Raw genomic sequence first — 14,813 nt, 5'->3', positions numbered from 1 at the left:
TAGAGAGACCTATACTGTTATAACGCATAAAAATGTTTGTTTGCCTTTCTCACGTTTGACATGGCTTGGAACAGCTTCTTCAGCCCTGACACACCAAAATCATCAGTGTAAAGGAAAAACATGCTGTATATTAAGCTGCTCCTCTGTACAGCATATTGGCACACACAACAAATGCATGTAGACACACACACACAGTGTGACAAAACAAACTTAAACTAGTTCAGGCAAGTTTATTTCCCCTATATTTGCAGTTTTTAAACTCGTCCCCCTCCTCCACCTCAAACTGTTCTTTTCACAAACAACCATGCGGCTTCTGCCTTTGCCTTTAAGCAAAGCCACCCTCAGGACACACTGAGTTGGGTTACACTGAAAGGAATCTCACTCACACCAATGCTGATCATGGGTTCAAACAGTTCACATGTTCACATGAGTGTTTGCTGCTGACTGACACCTAGGTATGTGTGTAAAGAAAAACTTGAGAGCTGTCAGCATCTCCTGGAACAGAGGTAACAAAATTAATGAACTTCTTTGAAATAAGATTTCCAGAACAGACCATGTAAACATCTTTTTTACACAGGCTGCTCTGAACAGGCCTTAAACTTCACTGTTGTACTGACAGAGAGTTTATATCTCATTATTTCTAATTCATTTTCCACTTATCTACATGAATATTTTCCTACTTTCAAACTAATTTTCATAACATTGTTTCTGCAATTGTAATTCCTATGTGAATGCGTTTCTGACACCTCTGTGCAACATTAACCCGTCTGTGTAAATGCATCACTTCAGATGCAGTTCCTGTGCCGCCTTTGCAATGTAAACAACACATGCCAAATGTTGTAGTGCCAATAAACAAAAAGAGCTGTGAAACAACAGAGTAGGGCAGATAACACAAAACTGGTGGTCACTGATAAATGTGGAAAGTACCAATTGAAAATGAGAGTATTACACATGTACCCGATAAATCAATTTCATGAACCTGTTGTTGACTTTGTCTGTGCCTTCAGATTTAGGTGAATTTCATCAGGAAGGTTTGAATTCGTCATCAGTTTGGCAAACCTTAAAGAGGATTGTATGCCCCTCTTTGACTTCCAGGCCCTGCCCCCAAACGTCGAGTGACCAATGAATACCTGCCTCGACATGATGACGTTATCAGCCACTCCTCTTTACTAAAGAAGGAAACAAACAGAGTGAAAGAAGAGAGAGAGCTTGGGAGAGGAATTGACTTATTTACATCATCGACACAAAGCCTCGGGAGGAAGACAAACTCATTTTCGAAGAGTCCCTGTTTTTTAACCGAGGTTCACCGACCGATTCGATTTTAAAATCCACCAAGGTAAGCACCGCAACGTTTTTTTAATTTTATTTTATTTTAGGTGATAATCTGAGGTTTGTGGCTGATCACGGAAAGACTGTCTGAGACTGACCCCGAAAAAGGAGCGATTAACGATTACCGATTCAGAACGTGTAGCACAGCGAGTTAAACCGCTCGCTCGGATCTATAAACGCCAGGGTTGCTCGAGGTATTGAGCTTTTTTTGTTTGTTCAACGGGTTGATCCCTAAAATAACAAAGTGTCCCAAGTTGTCAGCAGCACCTTCATGAACATCACAAGCCCTAGAACGTGACTCCTCTACATAAAACACAAGACACGGACAATCGCCAACTTTTTTCCATCTTGTTCATTGATCTAGAAGTCGAATTGCGATTGTCTGACGATTAATCTTTTTTTAATTCAGAATTTCAACAGTTTTGAAACAGACGCACCATCCAAAGGATTATCTTCATTGTGGCGGTGGGTTTATTGTTCGACCGTGCCCTTATAAATCCAAGGAAATCTCGTTTAGTTTTTCGCGTTTTCCTGCTCTATGATACTATGGTAACCCAGACAAACAACTGGCTAACGTTAAACCAGTTAGCTTTTTGTTTCGGGCTTGTTCAAAGGGCAGATTGTCTGTCTGGGAGGAAATCCTGGAGCAAAGGGACAAAGAAGGATGATTAAACAAAGCCAGCAACTGCTTCATAGTCGCGATGATTGTGTTCGGATGTGTCATGATATTTGATGTCTTGCTATTTTGGGCTTTTACCTGCCTTTCTAGTTCCTTCAGTCCTCTCCAATCCACCCAGTTTAGTTTGGGAGATTCGACAGAGACAGTAAAGCAGCTGCCTACCACGCGCTTATGATGCCCCATTATGCTGTCTAGATAATCAACTCGCCAGGTTTTGAGACACCGCCATCACGGACACGGCTCATCCGTCATCTAGACGGTTAAATGACCTTTAATTCTTGGTTTGTGAATGTTTAAAGTTGTTAACCCGCCAGCATTGGCTAGCACGAGTGTTTGTGAGCGGTTACTGCTCAGTGGTGTGGTGTCTTGTCAGCTGGTGTCGGTGCCTTGGTTGAGCACGTGAACACTGTCCTTACAGCATTTGTGTGTTTCTGTTGCTTAAAAATATTATTAGAATCTTGGAGAGATGTCTTTAAATGTCAGGACTCAGGAGACATTTACTGCCTCCTGAAATTGCATATCACGTTTAACACCCACTCGTTTGTTTAGTCATGGTCACGTGTGGGAGAGCTTGTATCGTGTTGTTTTATGTGTACTTTATTTTGGGAAACAGACTTGGAAGCGAGTTCAGTTTGGATGTGGCTAGAAATAGATGCACCAGAACTCTATTAGTCCGGTCTGTCGGTTGACTTCACTGTAATTACTCTGTCCCGAGGAGGGTGGTTTAGGAGCTTGTCTTTATTTTTGGCTGAGATAAAACAATGCCTTTTAATTAAGTTATAGCGGCAGTGTATTCACGCTAAGAGACTCGATAAGTTTAAACCCTTCTGCTTAAAGGTTCACAATGTTACTTTTTTTACACAAAGAAATTAGTTATACCTTTGTCAAATGTCATTCAAATGATGTACATTTACATGAGATAAGGACAGTTTTCTAGGAAAAAGTTATTATTCTACATGGAGTGGGGCCGCCATGTTGAGCTCGCGTGACCAGTTGTAGCTATTTGGTCGGGTAATATTATTTTTTAAGGAATCTTTACTTGTTGCATACATGCACTCTGGTTCTTCTTTTCATGATACATATGTAACTCTGACTGGTCATGTGACCTGAACATGGCAACATCCATGATGGGAACCCAGTCTGTAGGTTAAAACAGTTTAACAACTAGTTTTTAGCTGAGTGCACCTTGGAAAACAATGATCTCCTCTACTCACAGCCAACCACAATGCTGTCATTATTAACAAGACATTCCTGTTCTGTCTGTTTTCTTTTGTGATATTAGCAATGGCCCAAGAGACAAACCAGAGTCCTGTGCCTATATTGTGTACCACAGGCTGTGGTTTCTATGGCAACCCCAGGACCAATGGCATGTGCTCAGTGTGCTATAAGGAGCACCTGAACAGACAGCAAAGCAGTGATCGTAGTCCCATGAGCCCCCTGGGTAAGTCACTCTGAAACATTAACCTGTTTGTCTAACCTCCTGGAGAGCTCTCTCTATGGTTACAGACCACACAAACAACTTGGTTATACTAGGGTATAAGGGCTCTCATTCATTGCACCACTTGGAGACGATGACATTAAAGTTGTTACAGCAATAACAGACCTCCATATTACTGCTTGTAAGACATTTCAGACCCACCTGCACCCAGTGATAGCGGAGCTGTTTTTGAGCTTCATATTTTTCTTGAGGTCTCTAGCTCTTTGTTGGAACTTCCCTTAGAAACTATAGTAAGCTGCACTTGTTTTGTACTGGGCAGCACTGCTTTGTGTCACAGGCCTTGTGTATTCTGTAGCACAGCTGCACCTGTGCACTGTTTGTGATTTGTTTGTGAACTGTCTTTGTGTTCTTTTGGACCAGCTGGCAGCCCCTCAGCAGAGGCCTGTGCTATACAGAGACTAGAAGCCAGCATAAACAAAGCAGAGGCCTCACCTACACCCAGAACAGAGACCATGAGAGAGTGAGTACTTCACATGTGTGTTTGTTGTTAAACCTCAGATTGAGAGAGGATGCATTTTATGTTTTCAGCTGCTTGATATTTCAATGATCTCATGTGTTTCAAGAAAAGTCAGGTGCTGCAACCCCACCGTTTCTCTTTTTCTTTTTTTTTTTTTTTGAAGTATTCCTTCAACCTCCTTACCGGTGACACAACAGATGACGGAAATGAGTATTTCTAGAGAGGAAAAGGCCCTGTCTCCTAAAACTGAGGCTATTGAACCAGGTAATTGCACTTAAAAATGATCAAATATATTTTGAAGTAGAGTCCTGACACTGAGTGTTTCAAACTTTTTCAAGTCAACAAAATGGAATCACTTTCTGACATTTAAAGTATTTATGCTTAATATAAAATAAAATATTAAGTGTGATTTCTTGCAAAAACAACTGAATTAAATAACTGTTTCTTAAAATTAATTAAAAAAAAGAAATATAACTGTCTTTTACATTGTCATTGTTGCAAATTTTTCAAATATATTCTAGAACATATTTGCTTTTTACAAAGTTTAATCTGAGATTTGATCTTTTTTACTTCCACAAAACTATATGTAGATTCATACAGTTAAAATGTGTGCTGTCATTGGAAAAAATGATTGTATTTAGATCTCACGATTTCTCCCCTGTATAGAAAGCAGAATGAAATGTTAAACATATTAAAAAAAAGTTGATAATTATGCTAAACATTTCATTCATATCACAACCAGGGCTTGACATTAAAGGGATACTCCACTTTTATTTTTAAATAAAAGTTTTAAAAGTATTATTTTTAAATAGACTCATTTTACCACTCCCCCAGAGTTAAACAGTTGAGTTTTACCGTTTTTGAATCCATTCAGACTATTTTCTGATATTTAGAAGAATATTAGTAACCAGACAGTTTCTGGTCTCATTGACTTCCATAGTAGGAAAAAAATATACTATGGTAGTCAATGAAACCAGAAACTGTCTGGTTACTAATATTCTTCTAAATATCAGAAATCGGCTGAATGGATTCAAAAACGGTAAAACTAAACTGTTTAACTCCAAGGGAGTTGTAAAATTAGCTTATTTCCAAAAAAAAAAGTGGAGTATCCCTTTAACACCTCCCAAATGCAGGTGGATTTAAATTTTATACATTTTAATTTTTTTAATGGATTTAGTGAATTTTTATAATGTGTACATTTTTCAATTGTAGCCTTTTAAACGGGCATCTGAAATAACTAAGTGCAATGTAGTGTCAAAAATATAATTTTTTAATTTCTTAAACTTTCCCAATACTCATTTTCTGCAGAATAGATGCACAATGTCAGCTGTGCTTTCTCGCGCTCTTATCTCCTCGACAGCGAGTTGATGCACAAACCCGCCTCCCCGCACTCACTTGTTTCTTTTGCAGCCCTCAAAATAATGGTTAAACAAATTGTGCACCGGGGAAATTTATAATGTCTGTATATAATTTATAATGTCAGTGCTATCTAAATATATTTAGATGAGCAAGATGACTTTTATTAGTTTTATCACTCATCACCATTCCTGCAACCATTCAGGTGTTGCAAGGTGTGTTTATTTATAAGACTGTTTACAATGTCAGTCTCAAAGGAAGTACTGAAGTGAAGTTTGTGGTAGTTGGGCCTTCAGACAGTAAGCTCTATTTTGTCAGTTCCTCGTTTTACTAAAATGGACTTCGCTGCTATAAATTCAACTTCCAACATGTCTTCAGTATTTTGGCATCGGACACACACCCATTCTTCAGATATGTACACTAATTGTCAGCCCAGATCCAAGAACAAACAGAGCCATCTTTGGGTGTGCTCCAGTTTTAATGCAACTTCATGCAGTGTTAATAACTTCATTCTGACAGAAATTGGGACTTTGGGGTTTGTGGCAGAGCTTATTTTAAGGAACAGCCCTATAAAATTGTGACTGTACTAATTTCCCCTTTAAACCCGAGAAACTGCTTCCAGAATCCACCCATGCCACATTGCAACTGTTTTATTTAACAATCCTTCTTGTCTCTATTTTTCCCACAGTTATAACACAGCCCACCTCCTCCTACCCCCCTATCGCTGTGGCTCAGGGAAGCGACGAGGACAAGATCCCAGACTCCATCAAACCTAAGAAAAATAGATGCTTTACCTGCCGTAAGAGAGTCGGCCTAACAGGTGAGGCTCATGGATTGGTCATTCTGTTATTAGTGTGACAGTCATACGTATCTATGAATGGAGGTCTTATGTTTTCTCTTGTTTTACAGGTTTTGACTGTAGATGTGGTAATCTGTTCTGTGGAATTCACCGGTACTCTGACAAGCACAACTGCACGTACGATTACAAGGCAGAAGCCGCTGCTAAGATCCGTAAGGAGAATCCAGTTGTAGTCGCCGATAAGATCCAGAGAATATAAGCTTTTCAATCTTTCTTCAAGAACACTGGTGGATAAAATGGACGACTTAAAAAACAGACTTGTGTTTTTCGATCACCTCAAGAAGAAAACGAGAGAACTGTTCCGTCTGAGGCTCGTGCATGAACGATCTGACAGATTTTGGTTTTCTAATAGGTATTAATTTCTTTCTGTTTTTTTTCCCCCTCTCTGTGGTGTTTTATGCTAGTTATTGCAAATTCTTCCCCCCCCTAAAACAGGAGACCTTTCAGGACATTTTAGCTGTTCTTTTTTTATTATTATTATTTTTTTTTTGCTTGTTCCCGTCCTCATGCAATGGGAGTGGCAGATACTCTGTGCCAAACCGTGGCCGTGTAGTTTCTAAGTAAGTAGTGTCGTTTAGCCTTTTGTCTTATGAAAGACGCTGGATTTTCAAGAGATGTGTCAAAGCTCTACCTGATGGTGTGCTGCTGCATGTGTTGGTCTGTTAAACTCCAGTTTGTCATTCTAACAAAATCACTTGGAATGTGGGGCTGCCCAGTCGTCAAGGCCATTTTTTTTTTAGCATTATTTTAGAATGTGAACTTGCTACTGTGACATCATACCTTTGTTTTAGAATGAAAGATTGAGGTTCATCTGTTATACTTGTAGGCAACTCTGTTCCCACATTCTAGAACCAATAACCTCCAATCTGTCACAACCGCTCTTTAGAGTTTCAGTGGTCTGGGGGTTTTAATTTTGTTAATTTTGTGTGAACAATACGTAGACTTTTTAATAAGACTGAGGTGGTGCAGTCGGTTTCCGTGTGAGCGTATTTGTGCGCACGGGGGGAATTTTGCGCACAAGACCTTCTTCCTGTTGTCAAATCGAGATGAGCTGACCCTCCTTAGTGCATTTGCAACACCGCAATAGTATACGCATAAAGTCAGACCTGAGTCTGTGAAACATTGTTCTATTTATTGGTTTTGAAATGCACCCACAATGCACCTGTCATTTTTGTGTGTCTGCATATCTTAATGTAAGCGACGAGTCCGAGTGCATATGTTGTGTATAAAAACGTCTTTTCTTCTTTAGGGAGTGAGGTTTCCTTAAAAAACAAGATGTGTCTGTTGAGAGTATGTTGAATTTCTGCCTTTAGTTATATGCAAATTTGTATGAAAAAAAAACATTACTATGTTCATATTTATGTATTGCATTTAATCCTTTTACCTGGCATTAAAAAAAGTATTGTAAATAAAAATATACAGAGAGAAAATATACAGTCAAGCTGTTCTGTTCATTTGTTGTATTTTGGGGAAAATTGAGTCATTTTTAGGCATTCGTTTACACTGAATAATATGCTTCTTATTTGAAAGCAGAGGGCCCAAACTGTGGATTCCTTGACACATCCTTTAGATGTCGTTTTACACACCTGTCCCAGCTGCTGACGCAAAGACGTCCTGTTTTGACGACAGCTGTCCTGACAACCTTTAGCACTTCTGTACTCGCAACCAAAGCAGATTTGACAATCCGTGCCTGACCTATAACAGCTGGAGAGGTGTGTGTCACTTTTAAGGAATGACAGCAGGTGGTGTGGACCCTAAGCGTCAGCCTCATTCAAAAAAAATCGCAGGATATACTTTTCCTTGTTTTCAAACTATACTGTCCCTTGAAAGAAAATGTTTTTGTATCATTGGCTCACATGACACAGTCCAGCCAGTTTGTGTTCTTGTCAGACTCTGTCTAGTCAGCGTATGTGGCCCGCGCTCTGTATTTGTAGAGAGGGGGCTGAGTGTTAAGCCGGTCTGGGTGGATGACTTCACAGTGACGGGTGGTGACAGATGTTAAGGGCAGATGACTATGCCACTGACTGTGTACACGAGCGTCGGGGGGAGGGGCACACCGAGGGTACAAAGAGTTTTTCTGAGTGTATATTAAGGCATGAGATGATTAGGAAAAACAGTCAAGCTTAGAACTTTGTATCACAGGCAAAAATAAATGTGTCTAGTAGGATGTAGGAATAGTTCAGCAGGGGAGTAGATGGGTTCTCACATGTTCTCACGTTAATCCTTATGCAAGTCAGAGGACATAAATTGGCTTCATGGGTTTGGTTGAGGAGAAGAGTGAGGCAGAGGAGATTAAAGAAAGAGTTTTGTATGAAAACTAATTACGAAGCTTGTGCTGGAGGGAATGAAATGGAAATGGGCATTTTGGTCATTATGAGGGAAAAAAATTAAGAGAGAGGACTAAAGAGGGGAGAAGGGAAGGAATTGGAATACATTGAATAAACTTGGAATACACTTTCAGCTGTTTGCAATGAACAAATCAAAGTAAAGTCATTGAAATAGCTCAACACAACAAATGTTCCCCAAATTAACTGAATATGTAACCTTTAATGACTTCAAAATTATTCAACAGCACAAATCTGCAAAAGGCATCGTCTCGGCACACTTGAAGCAATTAATCAAGGGCTTCATTAGTTGCATCAGGTGCGCTTGAGCTTAAACACATGAAATATCTGAACTGGCTAGGTTTGTAGAGTTTCACTTTTGACTGCAAGTTAGAAATATGGCTAATGCAAAAGAATGGTCCAAGGTATCATAGCCCTCCACAAGCTAGGAACAAGACACAAAAAGATAGCGAAGGCATTAAATGTTCCTAGAGACACAGTTTAGTGGAAGCATAGTTTGCTAGTTCAAAGTTAACAGTGGTTACACTATTGGATGGGGCAGAAAAGAGCAGCTTTCGATGGGTGCAACCAGATTTCTGAGAAGAAAGGTTCCGAAAAACCCTTGAGTGACTGAAAAGACATGCAGCAAGACTTGGTGGCAGCAGACACTGTGTGTCTTTCAGCTTGCCCAGTAAGACACATACTAAACGCATGCCGTAACTCCAAGACATACACCACCACTGACCCAAAAGTACAAGAAAAGTTGGCTCCTATTTGCTCAAAATCATTTTAATTAGCCAGCCAGAGAAGTTTTGGGGTTCTGTTCTTTGGAGCGATGAAACAAAACTTTTTGCCCCTCAGGATCAGCGATAATTGTCTGGAGGAAGAAGAATGAAGCATATGCTGAAATGAACACATCTTTTGTGATGCTCTGGGGCTGCCATGCATCCCCTGGCACTGGAAACCTGCAGTGTGTGGGAGGGAAGATGGATTTATTGAAGTATCAGGAAATCCTAGGAGAAAATGTCATGCTGTCAGGGAGGAAGCTGAAGCTTTGGTGTCATTGGACCTTCCAACAGGACAATGAAGCATACCTCAAATTCCACCTAGGCTTGGTTGCAGAAGAAGTCCTGGAAGATTCTAGTGGCCATCACTCACCTGACTCAAACCATTTTGAGCCTGCAGAAATCAATTATGAAATAAATATTTTTCTCCAAAACCCGTTGGCCACAATTATTGGCACCCTTTTATTAAATACTTTTTTTTTTTTTGCAACCACCTTTTGTCAAGATAACAGCTCTGAGTTTTCTGTCTGATTATTGTTGATTTGACTACTGAGGTCAGACACACCTGGATTAATCAGTTTGTCCAATAATGGAAGACAGGAAACAAGGAGCTGGCTGAAGTTCAGGAAGTAGTGCAGCTGTGCATAAAGCCAATTAAAGGATCATTTAACAAACAGCTTTAAAGCCTGGATCCCATGAGTTAAAGATGAAGATTTTTCTCTTTAAAAAGGTATTATGCACTTTTTAATCGTTCTAATGTATTTGAATTGAAGTTTTAGATTTTTTTTTACAAATGTTATGTTATATAAGGGATAGTTCACCCCCAAAATGTCATAATTGACTAATGTCATTCCAAACCTGAATGACTTTCTTTCTGTGGAAAGTAAAATAATATATATTTTTATTTGATTTGAGTCTGTTTTTTTCATACAATAGAAGTCAGAATATAATCTGTGTTTCACAAAAGAGAGATAGTCATGCAGGAAATGATGACAAATTTACTTTATCACATATAGCTCAAATGCGGTGCTTTGTGAAATGCATTTCTTTGTGACAAAAATGCAATATTAACTCCAGATTGTTGTAATATCTATCATTATGTTCCTGTTCTATTTTATCTATTCATTTATTTACCCCAATAATAATTTATTGTAAATTCATAATTCATAGTAAAATGAAAATGAAAAGCCATAATTCTAGTAAAAACATTCACAGGGAAACTTGTGGGCTGATCTGAATTTTAGCTCCAGTCCAGCCCTGCCTCTCAACCTATAACAATACCACACATGAGCAAACACTCCAATCCGACACAATTCTCACTTCACAGGAAACTCCAAACGTAAATGTTCTCAGTTTCTCAACTTTACTGGAACACTCTCGTACTGTTTTGTGTGTACTTTTGTACCTTGAGGCGTAGTCAGGAAGATGCTAATCAGAGTAAACCCCCCTCTAACTTGTGTGTCTGGGTGTGGCTCACAAAGTTGCTTGTGTTCCTCATGAAGGAAGTTCAGTCAGTCAGATTACATGCAAAAGGGGATAGTGACCGATACGAGAACCTGTTGGACTCAGAGAATACACAAGAAGTCAACTGCATCATGAAAGGAAGCATGAGATGGAAGTTGTTAGTGTTTTCTTCCCTATTGTGACAAATCCAAGTGACATGTCTTTTCAAACAAGAAAACATGACGGGCCGGTACTTGATTTAGTCCATTAAGAATTCATTGAATAATTGTGGTTTGCTATTGCTGTGATCAAATGTGAGTAACAGTTTGTCCTGCCCTCATGCCAGACAGTCGTCAGAGAAGAAAAGAGATGTGCTATAAAAGGGAGGGGAAGTTATTTTGAGTAAAGATTACAAGGGCACATGAAATTCAATTCACATTTGTTTGTAATATTGTGCTTTTCACAATACACATCGTTTCAAAGCAGCTTTAAAGAAAACACATGTGACTACATTACAATTTAGAATGATCTGTTATCAGAGTAGGTAAATATCTAATCATGCAGTTAGCTAACAATGTGAGCTCATTGAAGTAATTCTACAAGTTGTCACAATGATTACAATACAGAACATTTCACATTTGTGCATGTTGATTAAGAGTTGGAGTTTGGAGTCCTCTCTTATGTTGGAGCATCTGAAGATGGGCATCCCGAGGTAAAACAGAAAAGCAAATGGAAAATAATTAGCATAGCTGCTGTTCATAACATTAAGCAAAGATAATCTTACACATTTTATCTGATATAACTGGAGAAAAATATTATGAGATACATTATGTGAATGCTGGGCTAAAGAGGTGTCTTTAATTATTTAAACCGAGTGAGTTTCAGCCCCGAACAGTATCAGGAAGGCTATTCCAGAGTTTAAATGCGTAAACGCTCTCCCTCCTTGGTAAACTTAGATATAGGTAGCCTACAACCAATAGTCCAGAGTTTTGTAACCTTAAAGAGCTTGATGGGTTGTAGGGTGATAGATCGATTAACACAGAGGACCTAAACCTTATAGGTCAGTAGCAATACTTTGTAATCAGTACAGAACTTTAAGTAACCCATGATGATAAAATTGGTGTTATTATAAATTCTTGACCTTGTAAAAACTCAAGCAGCTGTTAATTTAAAAAAAATGATGATATGTACAGATAAATATTGTATGATAAATACTGCAATATTCTAATATAAAAAAACAAGAATTGTCATTTCTGATTTCATTTAAGACATTCTATGGTCTAAATTCTATTCTTTATGACATTTCGATAAAGTTTCGTTGTTAAGTGCTTATGTGTGTCTTAATAAATATTTACCTTGTGTGGTCTAGCCAGGAAACTCCCAGGCTGACAAATTCAGCTCTTGCCTGATTCAGCACAAAGACAGAGCTGGCAGGAAGGGGGCGGGATTTAGATGAGTATTATGTCGTCACTGCATGACACACACCGCCTCATTCCTCATTCACATGCTTCCACCGCGTCTGTGTGAGAAGCTCCGCCCACTCACATGCGCTTTACTCATGCCACTGTCTCATTCTCAGCACTCGCTCGTCTCTCTCCCCAACTGTGTGCCTCTTTGTCTTTCCTATGTTTATTCACTCGCCCTCACTTCTGCTTGCGCGGTCCGTCTGGCTTCTCTCTCAGTCTATGACACTGTCTGTTTCAAAGCCCTAGGGCCAGAACGCAGAAGCAGCAGTTTTCCTTGTCACACAGAGCTGTGTAGGCCTATAGGCCTCTTAAATACTAAAAGTATTTACTTACCAGACACTGCTATAAAGCCAATTCAGAGCACAACGTTGGGCTACAAAATAATTAATTGACATAATTACTGATAATACTGCGTATTAAAATAATTATAACGTGTTTAGCAGTTACTGTGGCCGTGAAAACAGTGAATAAGTGCCCTGGTGGAAATTGTTTATCAGGCTACTTGCAGCCAGACTAATTATCAGTATAGGCTACTTCAAGTGTGTTGCTAATGATTAGTTAGCTTGAAGTGTGCTATTTTGAAACAACTAATTTTGTACGAAGTGTATTAGTACAAGAGAGGGGAGGAACGAATTCAGGAAAGAGATCAGATGCCCCTCAGTGTTTAGTTGCCTATATATTGAATAGTATAGCCTATATTCAATCAATTTGAATATTGAAGGCTTCAATATTCAAATTGATTGATTCAATTTGAAGCCTAGGCAAATAAATGTGTTCATAGGCCTGTATATAGTCACAAAAAATACTATTCAGATGAATCTCTTTTATTGGGATTCTGCTTTGTCTGTTATTATAGGATAAACTAGAATAGCTGATTTAGTATTAAATGAAACTATAAACAACATATGAAGAGTTCAGATGCAAAAGCCTCTAAATGCCATTTGAAATTTTCTTCTAAAATTATCATTTTTTATCAAGCTTGTGTATTTAAGTTCAGTGATTTCACTTAAATGGCAATGAAGATTACTTATTAATTGTCTTTTAAGTGAAATTACTGAACTTAAATATACAAGCTTGATAAAAATGCTCATTTTAGAAGAAAATTTCAAATGGCACTTAGAGGATTTTGCATCTGAACTCTTCATATGTAAAAGTAAATGTATTTTGTTCTTAAAGGTATACCCAAAAATAAAAATTCTGTCATAATTTACTCACCCTCACATCGTTCTAAACCTTTATGAATTTGAGTATATGGGTAAAGCAAACAATTGATGGGCCCCATTGACTTTCATAGGATATATTTTTTTCATACAAGTCAATGGGGTCCTGGGCCTGTTTGGTTACCAACATTCTTCAGAATATATTTTTTTGTGATCAGCAGAAGAAAGAAACCTATATAGGTTTGGAATTCGAGGGTGAGTAAATGACAGAATTTTCATTTTTGGGTTAACTATCCCTTTCATGGGGCATCTTCCCTCATCTTATCTCAACAAAGAACCTTTTTTTTGACAATGTTCAGGTTTCTAAACTTTTCTGTAAATGACAAATATAGGTTGAAAGCTCATGACTTCTGTTTTCTAATAAGATTTGGACATTATGAAATCAAGATTTTCAAGCTGAGCAATGCGTTCAGATAGCCTATAATTTTCCCAAAACACAAGACAGACCTAACTGACAGAGTTGGTGCTGACAATAATTTGATCATAATTAAATTTTTTACTGATATTTTAATATAAAATGTGAGTCAAATGTAAGTAAATTATGAAAATATGAGTCAAATGTGACTCACCCACAAATCAGATTTTATGTCTTTTGCTAATCACATTAGTGTGATTGGCCTAAAACACAGTCTTGTAGCGCCTCCTTGTGGTTAACCGTAATTTTTGCTAAAAAAAAAAAAAAAAAAAACAGCAGCAGACAGAAAACACGAACATAAACGTTTCAAGATGCCACCATGCCTACCGGACCCAGAAGAGCAAGAGGAGATTCGCAGACTGGTGAGTCACAGGACTTAATCATTTTGACTGATTATTACTGATCTCGCCTAACAAAAGTCGTAAGAAAAGAGAAAATTCTGTCATAAATTTACCAAGTTCTTCCAAACCATGTGAATTTTTGTCAGCTAAACACAGAGGATGATATTTTGAAGAATGTGGGTAACCAGTTGGCACAGTAGCCATTGACTTATTATGGGAAGAGCAGGGTTGGTTGACACACTTTTCACTCTCTGTCATATTTCTCAGTCATGCTATATGTTAAAATAGTCTAACCAGTAACAACTGAAATGTTAAGATCTCAGCTACTCAACAAATACATTTAATGTTCACAAATCATTCCTATTTTTTTTATTCATTATTAAAGTGATGTTGTGCACTTGTGCCAACCAGCCCCAGTATGGGGGTTGTTGGCACATGCAATGGGGTTGGTTGGCACAGATGCTATAGTTACAATGAGGTGAAAAATATAAAAAGAACTTGACTATTTAATTCAAACCAGATGCAGAATAACATTCAATAGAATGTCTGCCCATTTTTAACCAATAGTATACAGGTGCTGGTCATATAATTAGAGTATCATCAAAAAGTTGATTTATTTCAGTAATTCCATTAAAAATGTG

At 38.3% G+C, this 14,813-nt stretch overlaps 1 protein-coding gene and 1 long non-coding RNA gene across 2 annotated transcripts; one reads left to right on the top strand and one right to left on the bottom strand.

Moving 5' to 3' along the window:
* The first annotated feature begins 1,162 nt into the window (after positions 1-1,162).
* zfand5a (zinc finger, AN1-type domain 5a) lies at positions 1,163-7,612 on the top strand. Its single transcript, XM_039659285.2, has 6 exons — positions 1,163-1,336; positions 3,291-3,449; positions 3,867-3,966; positions 4,127-4,227; positions 6,008-6,139; positions 6,229-7,612. Exons 2-6 carry the CDS (start codon positions 3,293-3,295, stop codon positions 6,375-6,377), a joined length of 639 nt encoding a protein of 212 aa, XP_039515219.1. The 5' UTR covers positions 1,163-1,336; positions 3,291-3,292; the 3' UTR covers positions 6,378-7,612.
* Positions 7,613-11,157: 3,545 nt separating this feature from the next.
* Positions 11,158-12,465, bottom strand: LOC148981738 (uncharacterized). Its single transcript, XR_016168192.1, has 2 exons — positions 12,086-12,465; positions 11,158-11,422 (listed from the first exon to the last, which is right to left on the bottom strand). It is a non-coding gene; the product is annotated as an uncharacterized LOC148981738 (long non-coding RNA).
* Positions 12,466-14,813: the final 2,348 nt, after the last annotated feature.

This window comes from Pimephales promelas, chromosome 4 (assembly GCF_988280905.1).
Source record: "Pimephales promelas chromosome 4, fPimPro1.hap1.1, whole genome shotgun sequence".
NCBI lineage: Eukaryota > Metazoa > Chordata > Actinopteri > Cypriniformes > Leuciscidae > Pimephales > Pimephales promelas.
This window is presented reverse-complemented; position numbering and strand designations above follow the sequence as displayed.

Coding starts and splice junctions, on each gene's coding strand:
- zfand5a (XM_039659285.2), top strand. CDS start 3,293: ATGGCCCAAGAGACAAACCAGAGTCCTGTGCCTATATTGTGTACCACA. Junction 3,967..4,126: donor AGAACAGAGACCATGAGAGA/GTGAGTACTTCA, acceptor TTTTTTTTGAAG/TATTCCTTCAACCTCCTTAC. Junction 4,228..6,007: donor AACTGAGGCTATTGAACCAG/GTAATTGCACTT, acceptor TTTTTCCCACAG/TTATAACACAGCCCACCTCC.